The sequence below is a fragment of the Poecilia mexicana genome, unplaced genomic scaffold, assembly GCF_051168715.1.
Source record: "Poecilia mexicana isolate PSO_F unplaced genomic scaffold, ASM5116871v1 scaffold_20, whole genome shotgun sequence".
Classification (NCBI taxonomy): Eukaryota; Metazoa; Chordata; class Actinopteri; order Cyprinodontiformes; family Poeciliidae; genus Poecilia; species Poecilia mexicana.
The window spans coordinates 10,600,430-10,613,963 of NW_028263389.1; the positions used below are offsets into that span (position 1 = coordinate 10,600,430).

At 39.3% G+C, this 13,534-nt stretch overlaps 1 protein-coding gene across 1 annotated transcript; it reads right to left on the bottom strand.

Annotated features, from left to right (window-relative positions):
• On the bottom strand, nucleotides 1–6,055 carry LOC106925719 (peptidase inhibitor 15-A-like). The gene is made up of 6 exons (XM_015000182.2): nucleotides 5,905–6,055; nucleotides 5,497–5,803; nucleotides 5,015–5,133; nucleotides 3,020–3,152; nucleotides 2,809–2,924; nucleotides 1–1,420 (listed from the first exon to the last, which is right to left on the bottom strand). Exons 2-6 carry the CDS (start codon nucleotides 5,767–5,769, stop codon nucleotides 1,285–1,287), a joined length of 777 nt encoding a protein of 258 aa, XP_014855668.1. The 5' UTR covers nucleotides 5,770–5,803; nucleotides 5,905–6,055; the 3' UTR covers nucleotides 1–1,284.
• Between the last annotated feature and the right edge of the window lie 7,479 nt (nucleotides 6,056–13,534).

A 13,534-nucleotide genomic window follows, 5' to 3' on the forward strand; every position in this document is an offset into this window, starting at 1 on the left:
TAAAATTAAACATTTTAATACAAGTCCAACACTTAAAACGGACTTTACAGCATTAATATCATCGCTGATTTCAAAACTGTCAGTGCTGAAAATGTGATTCTTCCTATTTTTGTACTCTTCAGTATGTCGAATATATGCTACCATTTTACAAAACAACACAAAATTAATATAACTTAAACATACAAAAATGAATAACTTACGGTTTAACTTTTTTTTTTTTTAACATAGTCAAGGTATGATTATGTACACATTAAAAAAAACAAAACACTTTTTTTTTTGCTATTTTAGAAATTTACAAACAATTAAGGTGCACTTGAGTGCCTGAATCCTAAATGAGTGATCATATCAAAATATAAGCAACATCAATACACATGAAGGAATGTAATAAACCAGTAAACTTACATGGTGATATAATTACGTAGGTGTTATCACAGAGCAGATATGTATCAAACTTATGTCTAACATAAATACAAAATATGTGAATAAAATCTGTGAAATGCCCCGAAGGATTGTCATTGATATGACATTGAGGTGAATTAGTGCAGATTAAAACCGAAAACGTACTGCTTGGTATTCCAGGAGGTCTTTCAAAACACAAGTGTTTTCCTGTGCTGACATCAGCCTACAAAAACTATGCCTTTCCAGTCAGCTTTATTTTTAATGCATGCACCATCGTCACAAGAGACTGAAGCCAGAGCTGGATTGTGACAAAAAACGCAGGCCCAGCCGAGACGACTCAACCTTAAGTCGGCAAGTCGTGATATATTGGTGAACTTGGCAAGTCGTAGTTGGCATGAAAACGCTGCAAGTGGAGGTTCCCCTCTAAGGTCAAGCGCTTTGATCCTGTTTGATCAAAACAATTTTTTTGTGTAGGCAGAGCACACACCGTGAAGGTTTGATACCTGTAGCACCAAAGTGAACTGAAATGAGGAGCTGTGATGGCTGCTATGTCCTTAATTATCACATTGTCAATGGGTTTGAATACCACATAAAGTAAGCACTGTTGAAATGACCCATTTGTCATATAAATATATTTATGTATGTCGTCATTTCTAATTTACATAGGATACTGACAAAAAGAGAGCGTGACTCATTTACAGATTAACAAGTCACTAAAATCATCAGGTGCCTTCAGTTGTGTACGTCTTTCCTTAAATAAGCCCATATATACAGAAAAGCATTTTTGCTCAACTGTTGTGCAAATCCTTACTTGATTTAAAACAAAAAAACAATGTCTTTGTGGTACTGTGGGTTGTCGGCTCATGTTGGTAAGGAAGCTTGTGTTTATTTGAACCAGTGCAGGTAGTTGGTCTTGATGCCTGGGAAGCACATATTGTTGCTGCACGATCCCCCGTAGCTGGGAGGGCAGGCGGAACATGGGACGCCAACTTTATAAGGAGCTTCTCCAATCCAGTTACCCCTAAAAAACCAAAAACACTCACAGTTAGGAAAAGGCAATAAAAGTAGTGTGTAAAAGTAGCTGATATTGCATCAGACATTGAGTTATCACCACTACCTAAGGCTTTGTGTTGCCTATAGCACCTTTGTTGCAAGTATGTTTGAATAATATATAATTTTAATGAATCAAACAACTGTACAGTCAATGGTTAAAATAGACAGGGTTCAATGAACAAGACTGAAAACATTCTTAAAAAGCTACATTTTTATTAGATACACAAGCAAAAATGTTAATATTTTGCCAAAAGAGTTAGGCCTTTTTTTAAGAGTAGAACCTTTTGTAGCAAAAAAGATGTTCCCTATCTTCATAAAATGTATACTTGATTTTGTTTTTCTAGTGAGGTTCTGATAATATATGATATCCTACCTGCTGTATCTGTCTTACAAAGATACAGAGGTGTATTTACGCTAGAAGCAAAGGAAGGAGGTGATGAACACTAAAGATCTTCCTGTATGAAACGCTTACAAGGAACAGAAAATGTAAGCAGAAAATATACAAAAAAAGGTTGTTTAAAAAACAAGAAGATAAGATTTTAGATCAGTTATCTCAATCTAGCAGTTATTGTGAGCAGAAATGCTGCACGTGTTCTGCTCTTCATGCAGTTTTGATAAAGAAAGATTATTTGTTGCAAACTCTAACAGTCATAATTGTGATCTTTTTAGGAAGATTTATGTTGCTGACAGTGTTGTTACAATCATCAGAAAGCCCATGCTGCAACACCACCTCCTTCCCCCAATTAATATGTAACTGTCTGGATCCGTCACTTTTTCAGCAAACCGAAATTACCTTCTTGACATGTCAGCAAGTTTGTCAAGGGTCTAGTTAAGAAACATTAATTTGATCCAGGCATCTTGGAGCAAGGAAGCAACCAAAAGTCACAGGACAGTGTCTCTCAAGGACTTGAGTTGCAGACCCATGCATTTAGTAAAAAGGCCCAACTAAAAATAAAATGGAAATGTATTCTAATACCTCTCATATTCATTATATACATGTCAAGCAGGAATTATTCACAAACGTCGGACCTTTTAAAGGTGACAACAGTGACTTCTGCTGACAGGAAAGTGGGATTGCATCTAAATGAAATAGCTCTTCTGTACTGTATGTTTCAAACCAGATCATGAGTGAGTCACAAGTTTGACCCTGCGTAGGATCCTGTTCAGGAACCTTCATTTTCCTCTGCTAATGCAGGTTACCCTTCATCAGCTTGGGTGGCATTTTTGTAACGCAGCACAGAATATAATGGGCATGCTTCACAAATCAAAAAGACTTTCTGCCATGTGAATAAACGCTAAATCAGATTATGAAATATACCCTCCTCCCCTTTCCTACTTGATGTACAGTGTACTTACTTTGGTGAATAGTTGCAGACTAAATATGTTGCCCTTTTCCACACAGCACCCCATACATTCATATTGTGGCACGTGTGAACAGCACAACCGATTTTGTTAGATGTTGCCCATACCATCTGCAAAAAGCAACAAGAATTTGAGTGAAATCATAGCTGAAGGGGGTTTTATTAGTAAAAAAAAAAAGAAAAAAGAATGATGGATATCTTTGTACCTGTGTGTAGTGGGTACACATGGGCCCATAGCACCGAAGAGGGCACCGTGGGTTGCAGTCACGGGGGTATGGAAATGAGTAATCTTTCACTTCATCGTACCAGGGCTTCACCAGCTGGAGGATGGACCGATAGCTGCAAGCAGATTACAGACAAACTGAATGTGTGATCATTTAGCGTTTTAGAGTGTTTGTAAATGACAAATATTTTGGTTCCTGTGTTTTCTGTGGTCTTGATCCCATTCTTCCCAAACCACTTAATCTCATCCCATCTAATCCCATCCTGTCACATATGATCTAATCTGACCTGATCTGAGACATTACCTTATTGTTTTCATGTCAACAAACACTGACTTTGTGGTTTCATGGTTAATACATGGACGTGTCCCCTTCACATCTGAAATGCATACCTTAGGAGCCCCTCTCATTTACAATAAAATATAGCTTCCCTCATGCTGTTTCTATTGCTTCTATTGATCAAGTGGATCTGATTTATTTGCGAATACTTATCCAGCTAAAACTCCACTTTGAGTTTTCCTGGCCACCTAGACAAATCACAGCACCGCATGCGTCCAACATGAACAACAAAGTGAACTGCTAGTGTAGACTGCTGGTAACTAGAAAAGATGCTGTCAGTCCCCTTGACATCTCACAATGTTTAACTTGTGTCATGGGGTGATAGAACACTCTAGCTTAACTGTGCAAATGTTTATGGTTAATGCAGTAGAGATGATTGAACTGCAAACATGTCTAAATGTTCTTTGATGGAAAGAAGTCGAACAGGAGAGAGCATGTGGCCTAAGGTCAAGATACACCACTTGCATCCGACTCTCCATGCTCTGATCCTGATAAAAACGCTCTGACTTGATGGAGCGTTCTTGATCAGACTTGCAAGATTGAGTATTCACACAAGAATATATACCAAAAATCCAGACAGCATAAATACAAGCTGGTCCAACAGTTGCCATTTGAACAACCTCAAGCAAGATCGCCGTTTCACCCCTAAATTTATTTCTGTACTTTTGAGCTCCTCTCACTCAGTACGCTGATTTTATGGGAGTAAAAGATTTGACTTTGTACATTCACATAAAGCATATGCATTTTGCTTTTCCACCTGTCTCACTTCCTTTGACCCTCATGACATTCCTGTCAAACTGCTGTGTAGTTCTGACCAAGATAGACCTGGTTTCTGATTTGGCACCACATCCAAAAGAAAATTGTTATGGATGTATGCAGCAGTTAGAAAACATTCAAGTTAAAAGAGGTTCGCAGACCACTAGTGATTCCTCGAAACTCTGTCTCTGACTGTCCAACCAAAAACAGTCCCCAGTGATCAAGTCGGAGCCTGCATGTTAGGAAAAAAAAAATCAGATCAGAATGTGAAGAGTTGGATCCAAACAATGTGTCTTGGCCTTAACTCTAACATGTCCTAATATGTCATTCTGTCCGATTAAAAATTGGGTCGGATGCCAAATCAGTTCAGGTGTGTTTTACACTTTAGCCACTCCTGCCCCAGCCAGTGTCCCAAACACAATACAAATGCTTCTGGGTTTTTTTACTTCTTTAAATAAAATATCATTCAGAAAGTCTATGTGATAACTGTCACTTTAAATTTTATCTGGTGTTTTGGTGTGTAGAGACAGATGGCACAAAGGTGTTGTTGACTTTATGTTTTACTTAAAATTCTGGACTGCATTTCAATAAAATATAAAAGTTTAGGCTCACATGGAGGGAGCCAAATGAAAACTCAAGACCTACTACAGGCCTGGGCTTTTCGTCTTCATGGGTCATGGCTAAAATGACATTTTGTTGTTGTTGTTGTTATTGTTTATAGAAAGGGTCGCAGAAGCATTCCTATGGCAGCCTGCAGGTCACAGTTCACAAACCTTTAGGAGAACCAAGAAGGAGGCAACGATAAAATGACCATTGCTGCTGAGAAAGCGTTCCATCCTGAGAGGAGCAGCAGATGTGAGCAAAGAGAAGTCTAAGGTCACTCACCGTCCTGTCCTGACTGAGAGGTTTTGACCCAGGAACCTGAGCAGATGAGGAGGTCCGTGTTCCCAAAGGCAAGCATGTGCCCAGTCCTCTGCTGTTTTTGCCAAAGTCTCATCCCACACCTAAACACAGAGTCACACGTTGGAGGCAAAGAAATCAATTATAGAAATCCAAAAATAATCAAGCAGGGTTTTCTCTAGACGCATTCTTAAAGCAATGCCATAGTGCCTGAAAAATGATTTGGAGAACATACCAGAATTTCAAACAGTGGAAAAGGCAAATACTGTTATATTTCAATTGCAGACAATGGAACAGTGAAGAAATGTTTCCAGGTACGATAACATCTGCATTGAAACTACACTTTTTTTTTGTTTGTTTTTGTTTTTTACTGTAATGTCCAATTTATCACTGCCGTTTTGTCCAAGCAGGACCTGTTTCGACTAAAAGAAAGAAAAAAAAATGTTTGAATGAAAGCTTTGACTCACCATGTATTCCATATTGGAGGCGGGAGGAAACACTCTGCCTCTGACTTTGTTGTGGTAATCGAGGATGGCAATCATGTCATTCTGACTAATATATCGCTTCCTTCTGGTTTTGGAAACTGTTTCGCCTTCTCCGTGGCCGCGCGCCGCGCCAAGCCCAGTGATGTTGGCACCTGGCGCGGACGCTGACGGAGCAGGCACGCTCGTTGCCAGCGCACTTGCTCCCCAAGATATGCACAGAAGTAGTAGATCTGTGGCAAATAACTGGAGTTTCATGTTCGATTTCAAGGGAACTGCAGATGGAGTGTTTCTGAAAAACAAACCCACAAAGCAATATTTTAATCTGAGGCACCCAGACAAGCTTATTTTGCCATATGGCAAAGAACATTAAAAAAACTCAAACTCTTTTACCTTTTAAAGAGCGTCGCTACCTCCTGTTGGCTTTGCCAGCGTTGGCAGGGCAGTATCACTCCTAAAGCTTCTGTGACGGATCGCAGTAGAGAGACAAAGCAGCGATGGATTGCTTCTTTGCAGACTTTGTAAGTGTTTCAGGAAGAGTCCGTTTTTGCGGGTTTATATAGTCGATTCCCGCAGTGGACAGTGGAGGAAGTGCGCTTGCCTCAGTGGTAAAACGCACAGCCCCTCCTTGTCACATGAGACGCAACATCATTTTTGTGTGTGTGTGTGTTTTTCTCCTTTTTTTCCCCAAGAAAACTTGTTTTGGGTGATGAAATGATATTTTATTGAAAATGAGCAAAAGGGGTGTTGCTTAAGCTCACAGAGACAAACATTAATAGTGCACAACTTGATCCTTTGGTTTGGTTCATTAGGTTTACAGGCACAAGCTATAACTGAAACATTAAACTAATCTGATTTGTAATGCCTTTCTTCAACTCTTGTTGCGTTTTCAGTCATCGTTAGGCACGGAAATGAAGTTTACTTCCTTCCTTTTTTATATATATTTGGTTTCACATTTTCACTCAGGTGAACATGTGTGTGGGTTTAACAAACTAACGATTCTATTCTGACTGAAAACCCTAAAGTAATATGTATATTTATATCTTGATAACTAATATGGTCACATATTTGGTCATTTCCAATAATGTACAGCGTAAAAAAACCTGATTACTCAACATTTTTTTTTTGTCTAAAGTAACAGACTAAGATAAAGAAATAGGGTTGCTTGACAAGTCCCCCATAACCCAAGAATAAGTGAGTATAGACAATAAAAGGATGGCTGGTGGAAAATAACGGATAGTGGTTCTAAGAAACTCTATCCGATGCAGAATTATACAAATCAAATGACTCCCAACATTTAAAGTTTTCAGCCAGACAAGGTCGAATGGAGTCTGGACTCCAAAAAGAAACACTGGGGTAGCCCATTAAATGATTTGGAAATTATGAGCTCTGTGAACCATGAATCTCTACTTCAACGTCATCCAACATGTGAAGAGCCATAAATTTCTCAGAGTGCTCAGAATGTGCAAACCACATCGGTAGACTGCCACTGACTGAACATGCAAGTAAACAAACAGGACAACTGACATTACTTTAACTGCATTGTGGCGCAACTCTGCTCACCATCTTGACCATACTTTATGTGAATAAGGTATCACAAAAGGCTGCGTGTCAACATTTTATCATGTAGATGCAGGTTAGGTTTCGTCCTTGCACACAAGCTCCTTGTATAAATTAGTGAGTGTTTTCACCTAGATTGATCAGGATGTGGAAATGGAAGGAAGTTATTTTACAAGTAGAATCAACGCAAGTCCTCTTTGTCACATGCCGTACAGTATAAAGATTACACTTGTTCAAAGTGTGGTTTTAGCTGTGCCGTTTGCCAAGGCAAGGATGCTAAGCCAAGTAAGAAGAAGAAGAAGAAGGAAAAAAAAAACCCTTCTCATGGTTTTCATTGGCAGCTGGAGAAGAAATTAAAGTAACGTGACGCAGAAGCAACGTTCCCTCCCCACTGTTTTTTTTTTTTTGCTCTCTCTTTTCTCCTTTTCTCTTTCTTTCTTGATACAGAGAAAACCATCCCAAATAATAATAAAGAAAAAAAAAAACCTTCTTGGAAGTGATGAACTTTTCAGGTGCTGGATTTGCAGTGGAGGGGAATATATATCACTCAAGGGTGGAGCAGGGCAAAGACTTCTCTCCTCGGTTTCACTCCCTCTATACATCTCGGCTTTGCTAAGAATTTCACATGCAGACGGAGCATAAATCATGACAAAATGTTTTGAATACGCTTACTCCTAAAACCAATACCAAAGACTTTGTTTGATATGATGCAGTGATGTCCTTTAGTCAAAGATCGTTTAAAACTATTTATGAAAATATCGATAACTAGGATAGTAGTAGATGAATGTGTTTTTAATGGATTGCAGACAGTAAAAGTTTCAGACTTAGCTGTCAGTGTTTTTACTTATTGATAAGAGCTTTTGCCAACAACTCAAGGAGCTTTGTGTTTCCACGTTTCTCTGTGTACCTGTGCAAACACCGCATCTGCTCAGAACTTTGCCTGGTCCTCTCATCTGGGATCAATAATCAACCACCAGCCCAATATGCAGATGCACAAATCTGACCCACTAGTTTGATCACCGCATGGAAATCTATACCAAGCTAGTCTTACTTACTGACGACGTGTTTTAGTTTATGTCAAGCGACGCAGGAGACACAGCAAACGTGTGGAGAGAAGAGTTCTTCTCAGATCAGACCAGAGTTGAACGTCTTGACTGATGAAACACTTTGTTGGAAATCTGATTATCTCCATAAGAAACCATCCCCAAATTGGGAAAACATGACAGTGGCAGTATCATGCTGTGGAGACGTTAATTCTTTGGCAGGGACAGGGAACTGGTCAGAGCTGTATTTACAGTGTGGGCAACATCTTTGAACACGCAGCCACAGCTACAAAGAACTGCTTAGTTCGAATCATTTTTAGTCGCAGTCCAGGCCTAATCCATTCGTGATATATATCACACTTTTATGAATTCATTTGTAGACCGTGTCGGGTTGTTTTCCCCCATTTATTTATTTATTTATTTTTTTTAGAGATTTACAGCTTAAAATCACAATAACCTGTATTAAACAGAGTGGTTCCAAAAAGGTTAAAAAAAAAAAAAAAAGAAAAAGTTTCAAGGGCATGAATTCCTTTGCAAGTTTGAAAGGACACCTGTTTCCCAGCCCTTGTCAAAGACAGTGGCTTCAGATTGAAGATTAAAACAGCTGTGAAATAAGTTCACCTACAGCTGGAAAAGCTGGAAGCAGAAATACTGTACATCAAAAGTGAGCATTTCTCCCTCTTTTGTTCCAACAGATGGACACACACAAAATCCTCACGTGCAGTCTCTCCGAGGCCCCAGATGATCTCCTCCGTCTGTCTCAGATGGCTGCTCCTCGTTTCTCTGGTGAACCCAGTGACTCCAAGAGGGGCCGAAGAGCTGTTATCATATTATCAGAGGAGTAATTAGAGCATTATTTGGGTTGCATGCTTCTCCGAAAAGGCTTGAGTGTGTTTTGAGAAGGCATTCTTTTTCAGACAGAGCATTTATTTACCTATAATATATCGTTTCAAGTCTCCCTCTGCGCTCTCCCCCCTCCAGTGGCCTCCCTGAATACAAGAGTCAATGCCAATACAGCAGAGGGAATGAGGTGCAGTGGTGAGCGTGAGTTTTCTCGATGGCAAGAGTGGTTAAAAAAAACAAACAAAAAAAGAAATGCAGGAAGGATTTAAACCAAATGGAATGGACAAGATTTTAAAAGAATAGGACACTGTTTGCATTTTGTACATAAAGATAAAGTATAGGTAGGATATCCTCAAGTCTTTTTTGTCAAAAGGACAAAAAAATAGCACAAAATGACTTGGACCATTTTTTTTTAGAAAGTGACATCTGTCACCCATGTGGCTCTTGGTGAGCTGATTTCAGCCTCAGTCCATTCCTTGTGAAGGTCTCCCAGAGTCTTAAATTCATTTTACCAGTCAATTGTCTTAAGACTGTATCCCTTGATGCTGGAGCACTTTTTTTCCTTCCACTCAACTTTCTATGAACATCCTGTTCATTCCTAAAGAAGTCATGAAAAAAATGCAAACTTTCTTGGTATCAAATGAATTTGCTTCAGAAGGATGACAGAACGGTACCAAAGTATAGACGGGACTGATTTTTACAATAATTAACTTTCTAAGATATTAGTATTGTTTTCTGATGATCTCAATGAGACCAGATGAGCATTATAAAATGACACCTGGATGGAGGTTTCAGGTTAATATGTGGAGTTTGTGGGCTGAATTTTATACAGTTTCAGCCCTTCTGCATGTTGACAGTGGAAAGAAGAAAATATCCATCATCTCCAGTTTTCGAGAGAAAACGGACTATTAGAGTTGGATATATAGTGCTGGTATTATCTCTCTACCAAGTACACACACCATGTATTTTATGCTTCGAATATTGATTTTACTATAGTAACTTTTATGTCACAATGTTGTTTTGATGGGTCAAGACTTTAAGGGGTTTCCTGTCTTTTTAAATTTCTGTCAACAATAAGGTAGTATAATTTAAGGAGATCATATATGCAACAACCGACTCATTGTGATGGACGTACACTTACTAAATACACTATTTTTGTGCATCAGTTGTCACCTCCAACAAAGGGTTGATTAGTGTTCTGAGATTTCTTAAAAGGTAACCGCGAAGCCACGGTTAGTACAGTGGAATAGTGATGTCTTTTTGTTTTGGCAGAGGGGCTAACAGAGGGGTTTACATTGGTAAGAAGCCCAGTTTCTAACATCAGGTCAGCCAGGCTGATTTCATCCACACACATCTGTTAAACATTTTATCTTTTGAATATATAGTTACACAGCAACTCCCGTAAGTTTCACACAGTCTGCACTACGTTCACAGCAGGTTGAACGGTGAAAAAAAAAAAAAAAAAAACTGTGTGAAAATAGCTCAGCTCTTTATCCCTGAAATAAGTTCAGTAGTAAGCTGCTGTCCAAGAATTAATAATAGTAATTTGGCCAATAAACATTCTCTAATTGAAGCCTTTGTGAGCCTTAGTTTGGATACTATTTCAGCTTGAGCCGTGCATAAAGCGATACACTTCTACTAACAACTAGCTGCTGGTTATTATATTGAAGCTATGATAACTTTTTTCTTCAAAAAATTAGATTGGCAAGAGACTAGCCACAGCTGGCGTTTTTTGAACTCTGAGCTACCATTTGGGTGTTTAAAGAACAGCACCTTCCACAAACATGATTGTCGAAGATGTACTGCGCGCTGGATGTTTCTCCGTGCTGTTGTCAGGAGAGACCAAGCTGTGAGCCTGGTTGCTGTTTGACTGCTCTTCGGATTGGGCAACTTTCTCCCCGGCATTTTGTCACATTGAGGAAACAGGCCTGAAGACAATAAAGGCAAGCTCTGAAGGACAGCTAACTCCAGCTGTCATTGGGAAAGACTTGGGGTACGACCTGTACAGACTGCCGGTCTTCTGGCTACAAGTGTGAACCAATAACGTATTCCCCTCCGCCATTAATTTCACACAAGAACCTGTAAAGTACTTCAGAGAACCATAAGCCACAGTGTCAGCAGAGCACACACAATGAAACTCAGTTTTTTTTTTCTGTTTTTTTTCTTTCATAACGCTGTTTACAATATGGAGGAAAACACTAAAGGATCGCTAGGTGGGGCAGAGTGAGGAAGAAAAAGGTTACTTTTCTGGAATAAGTCACTCGGTGTGTGTACGTATCTATTTTTAACATGTTACATTCCTTTGCTCCCACATATTCTCACCCATCTATAAGACATTTACGGCCATCTTTGAATCCAGCGCCTTGTTAAACTGGACAGAGACGCGGCTGCGGTCACACTCAGACGTTTCTCAAGAGGTTCAGATGTCACCTGAGAGAGACAGGCAAACATGAAAAATCCAACAGGGTCTAACGTTGGAGCAAAGACTTTTTATGATGTGTTTTTTTTTTTTTTTTTTTAACAGGGAGAAACAAAAACTGTCACCAGGGAAACCAGAGTGAGATGCAGAAGCCAAAATAAGCAATACGGACCTTAATAAAAAAAAAAAAAAAAAAAAAAAAATACACAGACGTTTTTTTGCCCACTAATTTGAAATATTTTTGGATATTTAAAATTAGCAGTATTTCTTTGAGTGGGACTAGAAAGTTAAGTAAATATATTTTAGCTAATCAATGGCCTCTGTGACAAAAACTTTTCCAACATACCAGTACCAGTTAACTTTTATAAATAATGCCTACAGATCCCAAAAGAAGCATTCAGTAGAGCTCATCCTGAAAAAAGAAAAAAAGGATTGAGAAACTATGTCTGTGTTGGATAAATATTTAACATTTTGGCAGGTGGCTGTACTGACAAAAGCTCAGTCTTTTCTCTGAAAGTAAGCACAGTGTAATTTTATAACAACAACAACAAAAAAACTGATTCTTTGAAGCCATTTAAAGCCAGGTGGGGTGTTGTGATACTTTATGATTGGCAGTGCCAGCGTAGACCCTACAGGCAGTCTAGACAGGAGATGAGCGATAAGCTGGGTCCTGGTAGACCGGCTGGTACTCTTATGATCTCGGCCTCCGGGACTCAGACTTCTTATAATATGTAATTGCATTGCAGATATGTTCCAACCTTGTGATCATGTCTGATTCATACGCAATCAGGCCATCTTTATAATTGCTTACTGTTGTAAAATCAATTATATGTTAATGTTCAACGGTAAGAAGAAACAACCCGAGCCTATAACTCTGTGAGGGCGATTTAAGCCCTGACCCTTGGTTGTTTGGCACATGCTAAGAGCTTTTGAGTGCTGGGAAGCACAGGCGATGCCTGCCACCTGTAGCTCTTGTGTTCAGAGTGCAGCGGTGACATTTGGTGAAGTGTACCATTCACTGTTAAAGGCTATGCAAATTGTAAAGTTGGATTATTTTTTTTTTTTATGTCACACTTACCTCCTTGATCCTCTTAGAGGTCATTCATGTAGCTTCCTGCCAGCAAACCCGTGGAACAAAGTACAATAACACGAGTGACACCATTGTTACACAGCTGGTTACTTCTCACATGTTCTAGGTAGAAACCGTTTCTTTCATAAGTTTTGATTGTACGTCGCTTTAAGTCTGGATTTCTGGACTATTTTTGGTAGACTCAGAGAGATCGCAGCTGAGGATCAAACTTACGCTTTGCCATATTTCATGAATTGTTTGAGCTGATTAATATCAGACTAAATGGAAACATTGGATAGCTGCTAGGAAAATACAGTCCTTCCACTCTGAGGTTCTGTGCTAATTGACTTCTGCTCAACGGCAATCGCTTTTAGAGCTTTGTCTCAAAGCAATAACTTGGCAAATTGTTTTAGAAGTCTATTTTTACAGTAATTTCATGCTTTGAAATTGATCAAATAAATTCAGTCATTCAAAATCTTTAAAGTCCAAGTCCAGCTCGACTTGAGCATATTGCTTCCCGAAAGAGGGATATTACAAATAATCAAAACATTTTTCACTCTCTTATGATTTTTATGAGTAACTCTGCACCGTAAAAGAAACACAGGATGTTTAGTGTTAGACTGGCTTCTTGCGTCTTCATCTCCTTCATCTCTGGGAGAGTTCGGATCAGTGACGTTGAATCATCAATCCAGCATTAGTTGGCTCTTGCCAAGGTCATATTTATAATGGTATCAGAGTTTGTCTTGGATCCTACTTATCAGTTCAGCTCAGGCTTTCTCGCGCCGCCTGTGATCCACACCAATGACGGATTCTGAGTTAAGACGAAAGAAGGGTCTCCGAGGAGTTCTGGGAATTCCCTCTTTTAGCCCCACGTCTTCGTCAGTCCTGCACTTGACTCTCCAAGGTCCTTCCAGGTAGTCGTGACTGGTCTTAATCTCTGAGTATTTCCCACCAGGCTTGCCAGGGCCTACTCAGTGTTGCTGATAAATAACGAGGACATGGCAGAAAATATCTCTTCAGATGACTTGTGGCGGTTTAAGAATGCATTTTCCCCTCTTAAGCATATTTCAGCTTTTACTTTTCAATCCA

Bases quoted from the DNA above. Each gene is read 5' to 3' on its own strand.
- LOC106925719 (XM_015000182.2), bottom strand. From the start codon at position 5,769: ATGAAACTCCAGTTATTTGCCACAGATCTACTACTTCTGTGCATATCT. The intron at 2,925-3,019 runs GTACAAAGATAT...TGCTTTTTGCAG, and splicing joins TGTGTACCCACTACACACAG to ATGGTATGGGCAACATCTAA. The intron at 1,421-2,808 runs GTAAGTACACTG...TTGGTTTTTTAG, and splicing joins GTCTGCAACTATTCACCAAA to GGGTAACTGGATTGGAGAAG.